Source organism: Cornus florida, unplaced genomic scaffold (assembly GCF_030987335.1).
Source record: "Cornus florida cultivar Cherokee Brave unplaced genomic scaffold, ASM3098733v1 CherokeeBrave_3.0.0_Hap2_Chr02, whole genome shotgun sequence".
NCBI lineage: Eukaryota > Viridiplantae > Streptophyta > Magnoliopsida > Cornales > Cornaceae > Cornus > Cornus florida.
Genome location: NW_026775572.1, coordinates 89,758,543 through 89,776,464, shown reverse-complemented (window position 1 = coordinate 89,776,464; position 17,922 = coordinate 89,758,543). Strand labels below are relative to the sequence as shown.

The 17,922-nt window shown below is 34.8% G+C and overlaps 1 protein-coding gene across 3 annotated transcripts; it reads right to left on the bottom strand.

The window, feature by feature from the left end:
• Positions 1 to 663: 663 nt before the first annotated feature.
• Positions 664 to 7,858, bottom strand: LOC132295441 (uncharacterized). Of its 3 annotated transcripts, none has more exons than XR_009478470.1 (4): positions 3,489 to 4,796; positions 2,960 to 3,398; positions 2,737 to 2,789; positions 664 to 1,169 (listed from the first exon to the last, which is right to left on the bottom strand). XR_009478470.1 is itself a non-coding variant. In XM_059793712.1 (4 exons), exons 1-4 carry the CDS (start codon positions 7,723 to 7,725, stop codon positions 1,104 to 1,106), a joined length of 357 nt encoding a protein of 118 aa, XP_059649695.1. In that variant the 5' UTR covers positions 7,726 to 7,858; the 3' UTR covers positions 664 to 1,103. The 3 variants fall into 3 exon arrangements, 2 of the variants coding, with proteins under 2 accessions (XP_059649695.1, XP_059649696.1); XM_059793712.1 differs by lacking the exon at positions 3,489 to 4,796 and adding an exon at positions 7,652 to 7,858 and having other exon boundaries at positions 3,235 to 3,398; XM_059793713.1 differs by having other exon boundaries at positions 3,235 to 3,398.
• Positions 7,859 to 17,922: the final 10,064 nt, after the last annotated feature.

Genomic DNA, 17,922 nt, shown 5'->3' with positions numbered 1-17,922 from the left:
AGAAATTAAGTAAAAGTAAATATTTTTTTTATATATAATAAAAATTATATTATTATTTTACTACCATGCTGTGTCTGTATCTTATTTTTTAAAAATTTGCTTTATCACCATTTCCGTCATATCCGTATCGTATCGTACCTGTGTGTCCGTACTCCATAGGATCTAGCAAATAGTTATAGATTCCTAACAATATTTGGTCCCACATCAAATCACCGTTGGAATAAAAAAAAAAAAGAGTAAAAAAATTACTATAAATAAAAAAATATGCTAAATGTTTGGGGACACATTGTAATTAAATTAATTTTTAATTTATTTGATAAAAAAATTTGCCACTTCTAATTTTATAATACTATCATTTCATAAGATGTTAAATAAAGGAATGAATATAATTGTCTTTAAAAAAACATAAGAAGTATAAATTTGTCTAACGGAAAAAAAAAATAGATCTACTTAAAAAACTAATTCAAAAGTTCCAAATTCTAACTAATTCAAAAGTTCTAGTGAGCTAAATTTAATAACTACCATCAAAAGTGCTTTTAATAGTAGTTATTGAATTTAAACTAATTTTTCAAAATAAAAATGCTTTTAGGCAGTAAAGAAGCAATTCCAAACGACACTTCAGGATGTTCCCATCAAAATCAAACATGATCCGAGCACAGCACATCACACCACAAAGTAACAAAATACTCCTAATCAAAACAAAACAGCACAAAGTCTTGACAAAATATTCTATCACAAAAACATACCGAATTCTCCTTACATCTTCTAAGCCTGTTAAATCCGAAATATTTGTATCCCACTGTTATAAATCGCCCCAATATTCCTTTTATAGGGAGAGTACTATGCCAAGTAAGACCAACGATTCATCCCTTGATTCAAAGCAAGGGCATGGTGCCACCCCTTAACTGGTTTCCTCTCTCCCATTTGGAATAGTTCAGGTAGGTTTTCTTACCCCCTGCCATACAAGTAATAAGATTCGTGCCATCCTCTACATCTGGTGCAGATTGTCATACATAGTTAAAGACGATGCATAAAACAGGGTCCACATGATAACTAAATGTCATATCTACCAAACAGTCTCGGAATGTTATTCAACATCAAGCTCAAAACCATTCTGACATGTGTGCACTTTCCAGGACCGTCAACCTCCTTAGACCGCTGCACTCAATCTACACAAAAATAATTAAGTGAAAAACAAAACAAGTTCAAAGTACAGAAGCCACTAGCATGAAAGCATAAAATCTGCACACAAAAATAATTAAGTGAAAAACAAAACAAGTTCAAAGTACAGAGGCCACTAGCATGAATGCATATAGGTGAAACATTATACTCCTTCGGCAGAGTGAAACCTCACAATATGACCCCTCCAAACTCCACCTCTTCAATGACCCGTGAGACCACGAAAGAGAACGAACAACAATGATGGTGTACTTATCTTTTCTTCTTCACAACTTCACCAAGATTTGTATAGCGGTTCCTTCATTCCATTTACAAAAATAACATTCTCTCAACGAATCACAACCCTTATCCCAAGTGTATGTATCTATGCATGCTTTATACTATCTTTGCATGCTCTTTGGTTACTTTCTCTGTGTCTTTAGATTATTCTGTTCCTATTATTCTCCACATGGAGAAAAGTTACGAGTAGAAGAATAAGCAGGAAAGACCTAATTAACTTTTGAGAGGGAGATAACTGAATGGGGGCAAATTGGTCATATATCAATACAAAGTTATAAAGTGGAGTGCCTAAGTATACAATTGGAGTTTTAATAGCATCTCCCTATTTTAATGCACGAAAAATGAAGGATTTCAAAAAAATAAAATTTAAAAAAAAACAAAAAAATAAAACATGATTGTCCATTAGTGAAGTGAATACCCTCAAGCATGTAATTATAAATAATTAAACAATCAATTCAGTTAATATAGCATCTAATTATATAAAAATAAAAAAATAAATAAAAACAATCCATTTCAAGTGTTTTCCCATCACAAGACTCTACAAAATAACAGCCAATCATAAGTTACAATAAAACTGTTTTTGCCACAAAAACTGTTTTTGCAATATCATCTGACAATTTTCTGGCTCTTCCAGGGACTCAAATATGAAAGGAAAAAAAAAAAAAAAATCAGATAAAAAAACAAAAACTAGATCAAAGCAATAGACGCCATGCTTGAATGAAAGCATCTCACAATACTCTTTAAACAGAAATGACCAATACAGTTGCTTCACAAAATAAGAACTCAATTCCAACACAAACTAAGAGAATTCGGAAACAAAAAAAATAGAAAGAAAGAAGAAGAAGCATAGTTTTCAAAGCTTATTGGCAACGGTAGATAACCCAAAGGCATATAATCTGGTAATGAGCCAAAGGACAATCTTGTTGTCGAAGGACAATCTCAATAACATTACTCTAGTTTAAATATGCAGATAATAGCCAAGTAAAACATCATTTTTTGATTTTTCAAACATTGTTTCTAATAGGAATGAATATCCACTTACGTGAAATGAGAAATTTATAAGAAAAAGCATGATTGTTCATTAAAGTATCGCTCTTTTTACTTATAAAAAAAAAGTACCACTCTTTTAAGACCCCACAATAAAACAATCCAAACACAAACAAATGACAAAGACCCCAGCCATACTTCTCCTTTCCAAACAACTTTCCAAACAAAAGCACCAAGGCATTCATATCACCCACAAAATAAGCCTACAATTTGGTAACCAAAAAACACTACCTTAAACATCAGCTTGGTCATCTTCGTGCTCTTCTGCCACCAAGGACTCAAGCCTGCACAAAAAATAATCTAAGTAAAAAACACAAAACTAGATCAAAACTGAACGCATGGTTGTAAAGGAATGAGACCAATACAGTTCCTTCACAAAATAACAACTCTGCATAAAGCACAATCAATGAAATGCATATCTAGACCAATGGTTGTAAATGATCATTTGACTTACCCCACTCCCAAAACAATTCCTTTAAGAAAATTTTCAATAATCCCATAGTTGTAGAGGAACCTTTGGAGAACCGAGACTGCTTCTAGAAAAAGAGCAAAAAGCTGTGTGTGTCTATGAAATCGATGTCCATGTCCAATTTCACCATATGCATGATGCAATCTCTAAGGAATCTATAATGAGCCCAAGAACTCTCTTGGTATACAATCCCATGGGGATTTTTATTTAATACATTCCCTGGAAGTGAATCTGTTGGTACCCTATCGTGCAACTTGTACCTGGGTCGGATCCACCCGGTCGTACTATTAATTTTTTGCTGAGTACATCCACTATGCGCTGGGCGCTGCCTGCCCCAAGTGAGTCTATAACGCTCACCAAGAAGTATGCCCTTTGTCTTCCAGTCATGAGTGCAGAATGATACTGAAGCAGAAGCTTCACCCCACTATTAGTCAAACAAAGAAAAAAAATGATTACAATGGAAATTAATGAAGACAGTATATTTAGTATACCAAAGACACAGAAACAAAATCACCTATTCATATAGTCCATTCTCAAGAAAAAAAGTATACTCCTTAATATCAAAAGGTGTCAGGTTCTCGTTGGGAAAGAGCTTTTCATTGATCCAATCGTGGAGCCTCAGTAGATCATCATCCCACCTTGTGGTACGATCTTCGTCGGGCTTAATAACGTCAATGATAGTGAGCAATTTTGGGGTATCATTTGTAATGAAAACCCTCCAATCTGCACTGGTGTAATAACCTTCCTCATTCATCTTTAGGATTAAATCAACTAACCCCCTTTAATAAGCTAAATAAATAGCAAACAATAATTACCTAATTATCATAGTTATTAGTTAGTTGTCTTATGCACAATGCACAGGCGCACAATTATATTAGCTATAGAATTTGAAAACACCGTGTTAAAATTTTGCACTCTTATTATTATTTTTTGCACATGTGAAACTTAAGGGCCTCACATTTGAAAGTTTGCCTAGGGCCTCTCAAAATATTTGGAATCTCAGGGCCAGCCCTACTTAGTTGTCTGTAAATTTGGGTAGGTATAATAAGACGAGTGAGACTCATAAAAGCATCCTAACTTTATCACCATTTTGATCTTCTCTATCCGTAGCAAACCCTAGGAATTGAACTGCTACTCAGAAGATAGTTTCAGAAGGCCATTCCAACTTTATCACAATTTTCATCGTTCTCTCTCTGGAGCAAACCCAATGGCTACTCACTAGATAGTTTTGGACCGCCATTTGAGAGGTATTTTTGTTTTTGCCTGCTGTCTTCTTCTACATTTCTCTTGTATGTGTTGTTTAATCTTCTTATATTGACAACCATTTTAGAGGTATTTTCCTTTTTTTTTTTTTTTTTTTTTTTTTTTTTTTTTCCCCTGTTTTCTTGCACATTTCTTACATATGGAATGTTATTGTTATCTTTTTTAGAATGTCAAAAAGGGTGTCAAAAGGGGAGATTGAGACCATGGACATACATGGATATAATTGCATAATTACCAAAAAGAGAGATGGCGAAAATTTTGATATTGCAAATATCAAGGATCTAGACTCTAGGCATTTTGTTATTCCATTTGATGAGAAGACAAAACTGGAAGATTTCAAAGGCAACCGCAAAATGGATCACCAGAACCTGTTGAACTTCAAAGTATTTGACTCGGGAAAAAAAAAGGGCTTTATTTGAGTACAGTACTCAAACAATTGAGCAATGGGTGGAGAAGAATCCTGTTCGGTTTGAAGAAAAATCTATTCAGTGTGTAGAGGAACTTGAGCGTTCAAGACCAACTCCTCCATGTCAGATGATAATCAAGTAATTATTGTTAGCTATTTATTTAGCTATTTTAAAATGTAAGAATGTTGGTTACAAACTTGAATTACTAAATAGATAGCTATTTTAGTATGCCCTTTGTCTTCCAGTCATGAGTGCAGAATGATACTGAAGCAGAAGCTTCACCCCCCTATTAGTCAAACAAAGAAAAAAAATGATTACAATGGAAATTAATGAAGACAGTATATTTAGTATACCAAAGACACACAAACAAAATCACCTATTCATATAGACCATTCTCAAGAAAAAAGTATACTCCTTAATATCAAAAGGTGTCAGGTTCTCGTTGGGAAAGAGCTTTTCATTGATCCAATCGTGGAGCCTCAGTAGATCATCATCCCACCTTGTGGTACGATCTTTGTTGGGCTCAATAACCTTGATGATAGTGAGCAATTTTGGGGTATCATTTGTAATGAAAACCCTCCAATCTGCACTGGTGTAATAACCTTCCTCATTCATCTTTAGGAGTAAATCAACTAACCCCCTTTAATAAAAGAAAATGTTAGAATATTGGTTACAAACTTGAATTGCTAAATAAATAGCTTACAATAATTACCTAATTATCATCTGACATCAAGGAGTTGGTCTTGAATGCTCAAGTTCCTCTACACACTAAACAGATTTTTCTTCAAACCGAACAAGATTCTTCTCCACCCATTGCTCAATTGTTTGAGTACTGCACTCAAACAAAGCCCTTTTTTTTCCCCGAGTCAAATACTTTGAAGTTTAACAGGTTCTGGTGAACCATTTTGCAGTTGCCTTTGAAATCTTTCAGTTTTGTCTTCTTGTCAAATGGAACAACAAAATGCCTAGAGTCTAGATCCTTGATATATGCAATATCAAAATTTTTACCATCTCTCTTTTTGGTAATTATGCAATTATATCCATGCATGTCCATGGTCTCAATCTCCCCTTTTGACACCCTTTTTGACATTCTAAAAAAGATAACAATAACATTCCATATGTAAGAAATGTGCAAGAAAATAGGAAAAAAAAAGAAAAGGAAAATACCTCTAAAATGGTTGTTAATATAAGAAGATTAAACAACACATATAAGAGAAATGTAGAAGAAGACAATAGACAAAAGCAAAAATACCTCTCAAATGGCGGTCCAAAACTATCTAGTGAGTAGACATTGGGTTTGCTCCAGAGAGAGAACGATGAAAATTGTGATAAAGTTGGAATGGCGGTCCAAAACTATCCTTCTGAAACTATCTTCTAAGTAGCGGTTCAATTCCTAGGGTTTGCTACGGAGAGAGAAGATAAAAATGGTGATAAAGTTAGGATGCTTTTATGAGTCTCACTCATCTTATTATACCTACCCAAATTTACAGCCAATTAAGCAGGGCCGGCCCTGAGATTCCAAATATTTTGAGAGACTGTAGGCAAACTTTCAAATGTGAGGCCCTTAAGTTTTACACGTGCAAAAAAAAATAATAATAATAAGAGTGCAAAATTTTAACACGGTGTTTTCAAATTCTATAGCTAATATAATTGTGCGTCCGTGTGTTATGCATAAGACAACTAACTAATAACTATAAATTTATCACCACCAACAAATAATTGTGCGCTTGTACAATGTGCAGAAGACAACTAACTAGTAAGTATAAATCTATCACAACCTATAAATAATTGTGCGTCTGTGCAGTGTGTTTAAGACGACTAATTAATAACTATAAATTTTTATCACCACCAATAAATAATTGTGCGCCTGTGCAGTTTGCATAAGACAACTAACTAATAACTATAAATCTATCATCACCAATAAATAATTCTTCGCATGTGCAGTGTACATAAGACAGCTAAATAATAACAATAAATTTATCAATTAAAGAGTGCGAAATTTTCACAGGCACAAAATAAAAAATGAAGAGAACAATTTACTAGAGAACAGAAAACTGCAGCTTCTTTTACATTCATTGTTTATATAGCTACTAAAATTTGATGATTACAGATGACAAAAATATGTGGAGTTGAGGTGACTATATATATATATAGGGGCCTGAACTTGTACTACTGAAGAAGTAGTGGGACTTTTAGGTTATATCTGGCATCCACTATATCATATATAGTTTTGTCTTTCACTCTTTATATTAACTACACTACACTTTGTGTGTGTTTTTTGGGAGCCAATTACCTGCAGTGATTGATTGATCATTGCTACAGAAGACCTGTGCAAATTAATAGAAAAAACCATTAATTTTTGTTTTGTTAAAGCCTGCTATTGATTTCCACGTGTTTGTACATTCTGATGGCAAGTGCTTTGACAGTATTATTAACTGAAATTCTTGCTGAGCCAACTTCAAATAACATCAATAATGGTGGTATGTATCTTCATATAAAAATAAAAATAAAAAAAACTTAATTTGGCACTTTTAAGTATGAGCATAATTTAGAGATCGAAAAAGTTAATTATTACCTCAACCCACTAGAAGGGATCCTTAATTTTCGTGGGATTGAAAGTGAATGCAAAAAATTATGAGGAAAAGGGGTATGGTTGCTGCTGTTGTGAGATTGGAGTGGACTTAGGGAGAGGGATAAAAAAAAAAGTACCTGCCATAGATTATGGACTCGATCGCCATGAAAGACACATGTAGAAAGGCACACATTTATTAAAATACTAAGAGAAACATAATATATTCATTCAGCTTGTGATAGCCATTACACATAGTGACACACAAAAAATCATAGTTTGGAAGCTACTTTTCACTATTGGAACAAAGGTAAAGGCCCGAATCAAACGAACCAAAGTTAGAACAAATCAAATGATGAGATGAACGAAAGAAAGAAACATTTATAAAAGATCGATTCATGCAAAAGGAGAGAGAAGAGAGAGAGGATGAACATACACCTGAGGCGATAGCGGAGGCTGCGCCCTGCGGAGTGTCGAAGCAGATTGTATCGTCTGAAACTTGCCCTAACCATTTTTTTTTTTTTTTACATCCCCTTTGAGGCCTCTAAAATTTGAGGCCCAAGGCGACCTCCTTGGGCCAGGGCCGGCCCTTCAGCTAAGTCTAGACTCTAGAGCCAATAGAAATGAAACTGGTAGCTTATTTCAGAGGCACGGTTTTTTCAAAGTTTGATCTCAAGTCAGGATTTTGGCAAATCCAAATTGCTGAAAAAGATAGATACAAAATAGCTTTCACGGTTCCTTTTGGCCATTACGAATGGAATGTGATGCCTTTCGGATTAAAAAATGCCCCTTTAGAATTCCAAAAAATTATGAATGATATTTTTATTCGTCTTACGAATTTTTCAATTGTTTATATTGATGATATACTAATATTTTCTTCTTCTATAGATGCTCATTGGAAACATCTCAATGTCTTTGCTCAAACCATCAAGCATAATGGATTAGTCCTTTCTTTATCAAAGTTAACTTTGTTTCAGACCAAGATTAGGTTCTTAGGTTTCCAGATCCACCAAGGAACTGTCATCCCAATCAACAGATCCATCCAATTTGCTGATAAATTCCCTGATGAAATTAAAGACAAAACCCAGTTTCAAAGATTTTTAGGGTGCCTAAATTATCTCTCTGAGTTTTTTAAGGATCTTTCCCTTCTTTGTGCTCCACTACGCCAAAGATTAAAAAAGTCCCCTCCCCCATGGTCCGATGAGCATACAAAAACAGTCAGAATCCTTAAAAGCAAAGCAAAAAACCTTCATTGCCTATCTATTGCTGATCCAGAAGCCTTCAAAATTGTGGAAACTGATGCATCTGAATTAGGTTATGGAGGTATCCTAAAACAAAAAATAGGTGACAAGGAACAACTAGTTCAGTTCGCCTCTAGCACATAGAACCAAGCACAACAAAATTACACTACAGTCAAAAAGGAAATTTTATCTATAGTTTTATGCATTTCAAAATTTCAAAGTGACTTACTAAATCAAAAATTTTTGGTTCGTGTTGATTGCCAATCTGCAAAAACTGTTTTAAAGAAAGATGTTCATAACATAGCCTCAAAATAAATTTTCGCCAGATGGCAAGCTATTCTTTCTGTATTTGACTTTGATATTGAATATATAAAAGGAGAAAACAATTCTCTTCTTGATTTTCTCACCAGGAAATTTTTGCAGGGAAAAGCAAGAGCTTAGGGGTGGTTACTATGCCTCCCAAGACAGGAAGAGGAGCCTCAGTTGCAATCACAAAATCCCACAAAACAAAAGATGCTTATTCTTAATCATCCTCTCCTCAAAACCCTTCCAAAAAAACCTGGTATGATAAAGTCGAGGAAGATGAAGAAGTTATGTGTGCTAGTCCATCTCCATTAATTACAAACTAGTTTTCAGCCCTAACCACAATTCCCCAACATGTCATAGACATGTCCCCAATCCAGTATGACCCCATCCAAGCATACTTACAATCCTAACAACCAGTGTTTCCTCCCCTTCAAAAAACTTATGCTGCAATTTCTTCAGCATCAGATAAACAAATTTCCTCAAGATCTATTTCACAGCAAGTGGTGGTCAACAATCCCACTCTAAAAAAATCTCGTTATTTTCAAAAACCAAATTCATCAACCATTTGTGTGGTTGAAAAAGAACTTTTTAACCAAAACCCAGTTTTACTTTCTCAAAATCATTTTGTCAAAGGTTTTCATTATCCAACATCAGATTTTCAGAAAACACAAAATTTTAATGAGTTTATTTTAGTGGACACTGATTCCATCAAAATTCAGACTCATTCAAAACCAGGTGATGAGTCTTTCATTTCTCACACCACATGTACCATTGATCGGTTGGTCAATTAAACATCAACCTTCGCAATAGCACGAATCATTGTAAAATAGGGCTATTGGTCGGGTAAGTCGAACCACTGGGACTGCGCTAGTCTATGGCAACCTAAGCGTCTAGAGTCATTCTTAGGATGATGAAGGGGTATAAAATGTTTGTTTGGTTTGTCACTAAAGTTAGGAATGTAAAGATGCATAAAACAAGAATGCAAGAAATGTAAAGGAAGGAGATCTAGGTAGAGAGGGCTAGGGAAGTGAATCCATTACCTATCCATAAGCATGTTAATACATGATTTACTTGGGGAATAATATATACACATAACCATGAAATGCAACAACAAAAAATTGCTACATTACCTTCAAGAATTTTTTATGAAATCAATAGGCAAGAATAACTTATCAAAGTATTACATGTTTTGGTTACCTAAACTAGGTTGCAACCTTAGACATACTCACTAAGCATAGAGTTATCAAGCCCTTAATCACATAGTAGAAGCACATGACATTAGGAATCAAGAATAATCTATCAAAAGAGAACCCTAAGCTATAGACTATCAAATTTCCCAAGCATCATGCCAATAAAAACATTTCCATAAACTCATCTTCATTGTCACTATGAAAATGGAAGCAAAATAATCATAAGAGGAAACAATCTTAAGACAAGATCTTAAACTCAAAATGATCATTAATAGACATTGAAGCTCTTCACATCAAATAAAGCTCTAGTTCATGGAGAGGTCATATATATACATTACATCCCCAAATGTAAATAAAAAACAAGACATGCTTACAAGAAGGAGTTTCATCACCTCCCTAGAAGAGGGTTTAGTTACCCATGGTGGCCCTAGATGGAGGAAGAAGCATGGATCCTCCTTCCATTTTCGAGCTCCCTTCTTTTTGCTCCAAGAACCCCCTCTTCCTTGCTCTCTTCTCTCCCTTCTATCTTCCCAAAATCAAGCTTAATGATATGTGTGGCCTCCCTCCCTTATCTTCTAGAGATAAGCCTCTAAAAACCCCCACCAACCAACATCTCCAACCAACCATTAAAGAGGGAAATTAGAATTGAGGAACCCAAGATGCAAGTGGCTGAAAATGGGCCATTTCCGGATGCAATTCTGCCCTAATTTCGAGCACTCGAAATTGGAGCAGAATGCTTCATTCTTGCCTTGCTCCGCCCGGACCTACTTTGGTAAAATGGCCATAACTCTGTATTCCAAACTCCGAATGATGAACCGTTTGAAGATTTGGAAAGCTAATTCAGAGCTCTAAAAACTTTATGTTTTGGTGGAGATCCAATTCTCAAGTCTGGTTGGTCGAAATTGAAGAACAAGGTAGGCAGTTTTGAGCACCTATGATAAGAAGATCATAACTCTCTGCTCCGAACTCCGAATGACAAACCACTTAAAGATTTGGAAATCTGATTCAGAGCTCTAAATATGTCATGTTATGATGGAAGTCCAGTTCTCAAGTTTTCAAGGTCAAAATGGTGAGCAAAGTTCAGGATCCACTGCTGCCAGAAATTCAGCCTTGTGCCTTTTGATGGCCAAAACTCCACAAAGCCTTGATTTTGCTCCTTTTTTGGAAAATGGACCTGAAAATATATACATACACACAAATGAAGATAATCTACTTAAATAATCAAACGATGGACTTAACTAATGTAATTTAGGGCGCTTGAATATACAATATTCGGCGCTTATCAACATTCAAAAAGTCCTTACTCCAGCAGCTTGGGGTAAAAACATCAATGCTCCAAGGCAATTTTCTCAGCCTCGTAACCCTCAAACTTTCAATTACTGGGACTATCAGGATGCCTGGTATAATACCTTTTATTTCCAAAATCAGGATTATAGCCATTCCTGGCTTATCCTTTTCCAAAAGAATTTCAATCTAAATGTCCCCAGATGGTTCATTGACTGGTGGCATATGTTTGGTCCCTACCAAGAAATCATCCCTGAAACGGTGTCCAAGGGATTTTCAATTTCAATGAAAAATTCTATGCTCCTCCTGAGCTTTCCAAATTTCCCAAATCATTCTTATTTTTTGCAAATTTCGCATTGTCATGGATAGTTCTATGGCAATTCCAAATCCTCAAAACCCCTTCTAATCTTCCTCTTCTAGGAAGGATTTTCAAAGTCAAATGGTGGGACCAATTATCTATCAAAGATGTTACTCCAGAAGCAATTTCTCAACGGTTCTCAAAGCACCCTGCAATATCATGTTCTGGCTTAGGAGAGTCTTCGGCTTTCCTCCTATCCAAAAGCCAGGCCCAAACAAAGCTTTCTTCAGCAAAATCCCAAGATGAGTATGAAGCCTTCCTCATGGAAGCTCTAGCCCAAGTCAATCCCATAGCATTCTTAAAATTGGGCTCCAACAGAAGTGAAGGCTCAGGTTCTTTCTATGGTTCCCAAACAGATCTGGCCCAACCCAATGAAGATGATTGTTTTGGTATTTTTACCCAACAGCTCCAGTAAACAATATTCTCAAAAATCATCATTTCATTACAAAAAAGCTTCTGACCTCGGTCATTCAATGCCGCTGCATAGCGACAAAAAAAAAAAAAAAAAAAAGTTAAAAACTACAGTTTAAAATTTTATTCAACAGTTCTCCATTTTCAGGCTTTTAGCACCTTTTGGTGTTCATGACAGACAAGCTTTTCAAAAAAAAAAAAAAAAAAAAAAAGGAATCCAAGGCAAGTCAGTGGCCATCACCTCAATTCAGCCTTTCAGGCTTTGCACATGGCTTCCAACATCATTTAGAAGACATCACCTCAGATCAGCCTTTCAGGCTTTGCACATGGCCTCCTGCTGCATCCTTATCCCCAAGGAATCCAAAGCTCCCCAAGGCTCCTTCGAGGCCCTATAAATAACAGCTCCTCAAAACATTGGAGGCAGGCTCAATTTTCAAGTTTAGATTTTAGTTTCCATTTTAAAAGTTCTCAGTTCAAATTGTAATTTTTAAGTTTAAGTTTTTAGTTTTACTTCATCCAAGGAGTTCGGCTCAGAACAAAAGTGTTGTATTCAAAGATCAAAGTTGTAAGTTCCATATTTTAATCAAAGTTCTTCTTCAAAGTTATTCATGTTCTGTTGATTACTTGCATATTTCCATATATATATATATATATATTATTTCATTGATTATTTAACCTTTTCAATATCCTGTTTCTCTTATAGTTCATTATCAGTTATTCATCCTGGGTGTTTATGGTATCAGAGCCAAGTGCCAGGTATCGAATCCTCGGGGGAGAATGGTGTAAAGAAGATCTGTGTGATCTGTACCCACGCGTTGGGTCCTGGGCTATGGTCAGGCTTAAGGGAATAAGTATGGACCTTCCTAACACCAATTGGTTTTAGGAGAGATGGGTTCCCAGCTTAGACCTTTAAAATTATATATATATATATATATATATATATATATATTTGTTTGTATTTTATTTTATTTTTCTTTTCTGTTTCCTCGTATTATAAGAATTAGATTTTAGTTAAACCTATATATATACTTGTATAAGTCTACCAAGGGTTTTAGAACCCTAATCACGTAACAGTGGAGGTGACGAGATACAAAGGGTTTTGAAAGGAAAGAGTGAATAGGGATTGTCCCAAGGGATTATACATGTTAGAATTTAACTTTGACTCTAATGTATCACAGGATTGCAAAGAAGGGTTGGGTTGGTTGATTACTTTAGATAACAATTAAATTAAAATGCAATTAAAATAAACTAGTGAGAGATAGAGACAAGAGATATGAAGAGAGGTCTTAGGATGTTGAAATCACCACTAAACTCATGTAATTAACCACTTGCTTTCCATTAATGGGGAATACATTGTTGTGAATAAAATGCGACTACCAATTGCAATATTAAGCATGGACCATCAAATTCATGTATGAATTGTCTACCTAACCAACAAATAAACTAAGTGTAGCACAACCCATCAATTCTAAGCACGACTCATCAAATTAGTCACAATTGTAGCACACATCAATCTAGAGAATCATGGAATTTGAAATAATAAGCCATGGAATATCAAACCAAGTATAGATTGTCTACCTACCTACAAGCATGAATTAAATAGTAGAACAACCCATCAATAATTCATCAAATTAATCTACAAACCCATTCAATGAAAACCCATACTTAGCCATCACTAAATCCTTAATTAATTACAAATAGACATGTAACCAACATAGAGAAACTAGTGTAGAGATCAATTCCTAAATAATCACACATAAGACAACATGTAATCAAATAGAGAATCAATTGAAAGAATTAATCCATAAGGCATACAAGGAGTATTGGACTCTTAAGTCAAGTAATTTTTAAATTCTATGCAATATAGTCCTCAAAAGATCAAAATCTTCGCTAACATGGATCTTCAATCTCAATCATGCATTTAAAGTTCAACTTAAATAGAATGCAACAAAGACACCTTACCCCTAAACTTAAACCGCACATTGTCCTCAATGTGCAATGAGAACAATGGAAAAGATGAAAAGAGTATACCGTGGTGGCGAAAACATGAAGACCGGTAATGATCCAATATGAAAAGGGTCTCCCCCAAACTTGGAATCAACAACCTATTTGAATAATCACACTTGCAAACTCACATCAAATATCAAATGGGATAAGAATAATCAAATAATGCATTCTAAGGCAATATAACGCAAGATGAAAGAGATATATGAATCAAGCCCTTATCTAAGCATGAAAGTAGTATGACTACACATAAGGGCACAATGGTGAAAAGTTTTTTTTATTATTATTTTTTCCATATTTTCTATTTAATGAAAGCAAGTATATACAAAATGCAAGAAAAACAAAGAATAAAATACATGAACAAAATGCAAAAAAAAAAAATAAAGAAGGCAAAATACAATGAAAGAATATGTACAATGCAAGAAATGAAAAACAAAAAGTGAGAAAGGATGCAAAAACAAAATAATGAAAAATGAAAATAAAATTTTTTTTTTAATCAATAGAAAAATAACTAAATAAAATAAAAGAAAATGACAAAAGTAAAAGAAAATGAAAAATAAAATAAAATAAAATAAAAATAGAAAAAGGAAAAGGAAAAAGTCAAAAAGTCAAAGGGGGCAAAGCTGTGATCGATCTTGACTTGGATCGATCACACCATGATCGATCTCAATGCTCGTATGATGGGACAAAGGGCATGAAATTTGCAGAGCTTTGAAATTTTTTTTAAGTACATTGGGGAGATCGATCACAAGGGTATCCAGATTGATCAAAGAGTATTGGATCGATAGGAGAAAAAGTTCGAATGATACACAGAGACCTGAAATATGCAGAGAATCTTCGAACGATGGAATAGAGATATGAGAATATGCAGAGATGGTGTTCGATCGATCGAAAGTGCTATTGTGATTGATCAAACTGGCACCAAATGCTTAATTTTGAGATGAATGTGCAGAAAATCTTATACTAGGCCCCAATGATGGTAACAAGAATGGAGATTAAAAAATGGATGGAAGAATGTACACAAGAATGAAAAATAAAAAGAAATGAGGGAGGAATAGAGTTTTGAAACTCTACGAATACTAGTGTTTAACGTCTCTAGCAAGACATTGGTTCGACTCACTAGTCGAACGTATCAAAAAACGGGATATGAGACATCCTTATTGATCCTCTTTTCATTTTTCTCATTTAATGTCCCATTTATAACAATGAAATCATCCTCCAAAAGAATGACTTGAAAAGAAATGAAAGAGATGATATTGTTCCTTTCATCCACGGTCTCGAAAATAAAATCAATCATAGTTGGGTTTGCCTCTTTGTAGTGTTCTTGAAAAACATTCAAATGTTCATTCACTTTGATAATTGGTGAGACATTGTCTTTCAAAGACTCATTTGGATTAATAAGAAACACCCTCTCTTCATCCCTATTTCCTTCCTAAAAAATAACCATCTCTTCACCCTCTAGAATTGCCACGGAGTCCATTAGAGAGTTTACTTCATTTATGGAGCTTTCTAGGTCAAAACCACAATTTTTATACATTTCAAAAAGGCATATCTCAAGAGGGTCTTTGGAAATAATAGAAGGAATGTCCTCTTCAACAAGTTCCTCCTCCTCCTTTCCTACCTCAAATGTGGTCACCGTCTCCTCACTCTCTAAAGTAGCAATGGTGGAGATAAATTCATAATCAAAACAAGGAAAGTCCTCATTAATCATATTATACTCTATTGGATTAGCCACCAACTCACTTGCCACTTCCTCCTCTATACAAGATAGAGTGCTAGGCATTAGCTCACTTGTCTCATCCTCCTCTTCACTCTCATCATCCTCATCTATATACATTAAAGTTCTTGCCATTTTTTCATTTGCCTCTTCTTCCTCCTCTTGACAAGAAAGAGTACTTGCAATTTGCTCAACTTAAGCTTCAAGCTTGGCTAAAGTTTGAGAATGAGAACTAATAAGTGGAGTTTGTGAAATATGCACATCAAGTAAAGCTAATACTTTTTCTTCAAATCCAGGTGAATAAGGCGATGGAGGTGGTTCTTCATAAAATGGTGGGGGAGGGTAATAGTCACAAGGAGGATTAAAAAAGTGATCAAGCCCATAATAAGATGATGCATGAAATGAATTGGACTTAATCTCATAAGGATTAAAATATGATGGAGGAGCATAAGGTGAAGGGATGTAATTTCCCCCCAAACTTGGATCAAACAATGGCTCCATCCACATTCAAAATCCAAATGTAACAAATAATGGCCTCCATATGGGCCAACGCTTGGACAAAGATTTAAGCAATAAAATGAGCCTCAACAAGGGCTATCACAAGCATGCAAAGAAGTGCACAATTAAAATACAAGAGTTCCAAGAATTCCTCACAAAGGTCCTTAAGCAACTTCAAATCTAATGCTAGCTTTAAGCTCCAATGATTGCTTTAAGGTCCAAAGTTTGCCTTTCTTGTAGTCAAGTACCTAATTGACAAATAATATCAAGAATAAGAAATAAATACACAATGGAAAATAAAATAAAAATAGAAGCAATCGAATGAACATTATTGTCTAGTCTAATTCCAACAAAATCGTTAATCCCCAGCAACGGCGCCAAAGTTTGACGATGGCCGTTCCTATACGCCAAAATATGTAATGAATGTAGGTTCAAGAAAAACCTTTTGGGTCAAGTTTAAATTTATAAAAACCACTACCACCACTACTACTAACGTAGCAAGAGTGAGTAGGGATCGTCCCAAGAGATTATAAGTGTTAGAATTTAACTTTGACTCTAATGTATCATAAGATTGCAAATAAGGGTTGGGTTGGTTGATTACTCTAGAAAACAATTAAATTAAACTGCAATTAAAATAAACTAGTGAGAGATAGGGATTTAAGAGATATGAAGAGAGGTCTTAGGGTGTTGGAATCACCACTAAGCTCATGTAATTAACCACTTGTGTTAGGCGCTGAATGTTACACGTTTTAGCCCCTTAACTTGCATGTCTTATTCAGTTTGTAGTAGTTTATTTTAGATTTTACATTATTTTATTGTTTTTATTTATTTCAGGGCTTTAATTGTAAAATCAGTCAAAACCAGTAATTCTGAGCTTTAAAAGATGACTTTTCGTGGGACCGAGTAATGTTGAAAATTCAAGTCTAATTATACTTAGAAAATAGTCCAAAAGAAGCTACAAGTTGATGAGAATGGAAAGAAGAAGAAGAGGAAAACTCTTTCTCCAAAAAGGAAAATTTCGCCAAAGCTGGTAACTTAAACCCGTTTTGGTAATCTGGCTGTATCTCTCTCCTTGAGCATCAAAACAGCTAAATTCTAGCTTTAGTTAACAAGAAATTCAAAGAGCTACAATTTTGTATTTCACGAGGATTCCCTAAAACAGCTGTTTACCTTGTCAAAATTGGCCTAGAAATCTGTACGAATTTTAGAGTCCTTATTTGCCAGAATTTCTATGTATGTCTCCTGTATGAAAAAGGGAACTTTAGGGCTGATCTTTTATTATTTAAAAGGGGTCCTCTACAACATTGAAAGAGGATACAGAGGAGCTTGAGGCTGAGATCAAAGAGGAGCAGTCAGAAGAAAGAAGAGATCGATCCATGGCGGTGAAGATGTCTTCCTCAACCATGAAGAATTCCACCCCAGTCATGCTTGGCTAAACACTTTGCTAGGGTTGCGATGTAGCCCTAGCTTAGCACCTTGGTTTGATTGTATTTAATTATTGGAGAATAATTTTTATCATGCATGATTGTGTAATCTATAGGATTCTTTGATTAAATTTTCAATAAGAATCGGTTTTAAAGTTTTAATTCAATTACAAATATTTTTCTATCTTGTCTTAGATATTTTAATCTTGTAATTAAACATAACTCATTCGCTTCTTGTAGTTTTGAATGAGATGATTACACAATGGTTCTTATCTA

Excerpts from the sequence above, each read along its gene's own strand:
- LOC132295441 (XM_059793712.1), bottom strand. The coding sequence starts at position 7,725 with ATGGTTAGGGCAAGTTTCAGACGATACAATCTGCTTCGACACTCCGCA. Across the intron at positions 2,790-3,234 it reads ACCGGGTGGATCCGACCCAG|GCTTGAGTCCTTGGTGGCAG; the intron begins GTACAAGTTGCA and ends TTTTTTGTGCAG. Across the intron at positions 1,170-2,736 it reads TGACCAAGCTGATGTTTAAG|ATTGAGTGCAGCGGTCTAAG; the intron begins GTAGTGTTTTTT and ends ATTTTTGTGTAG.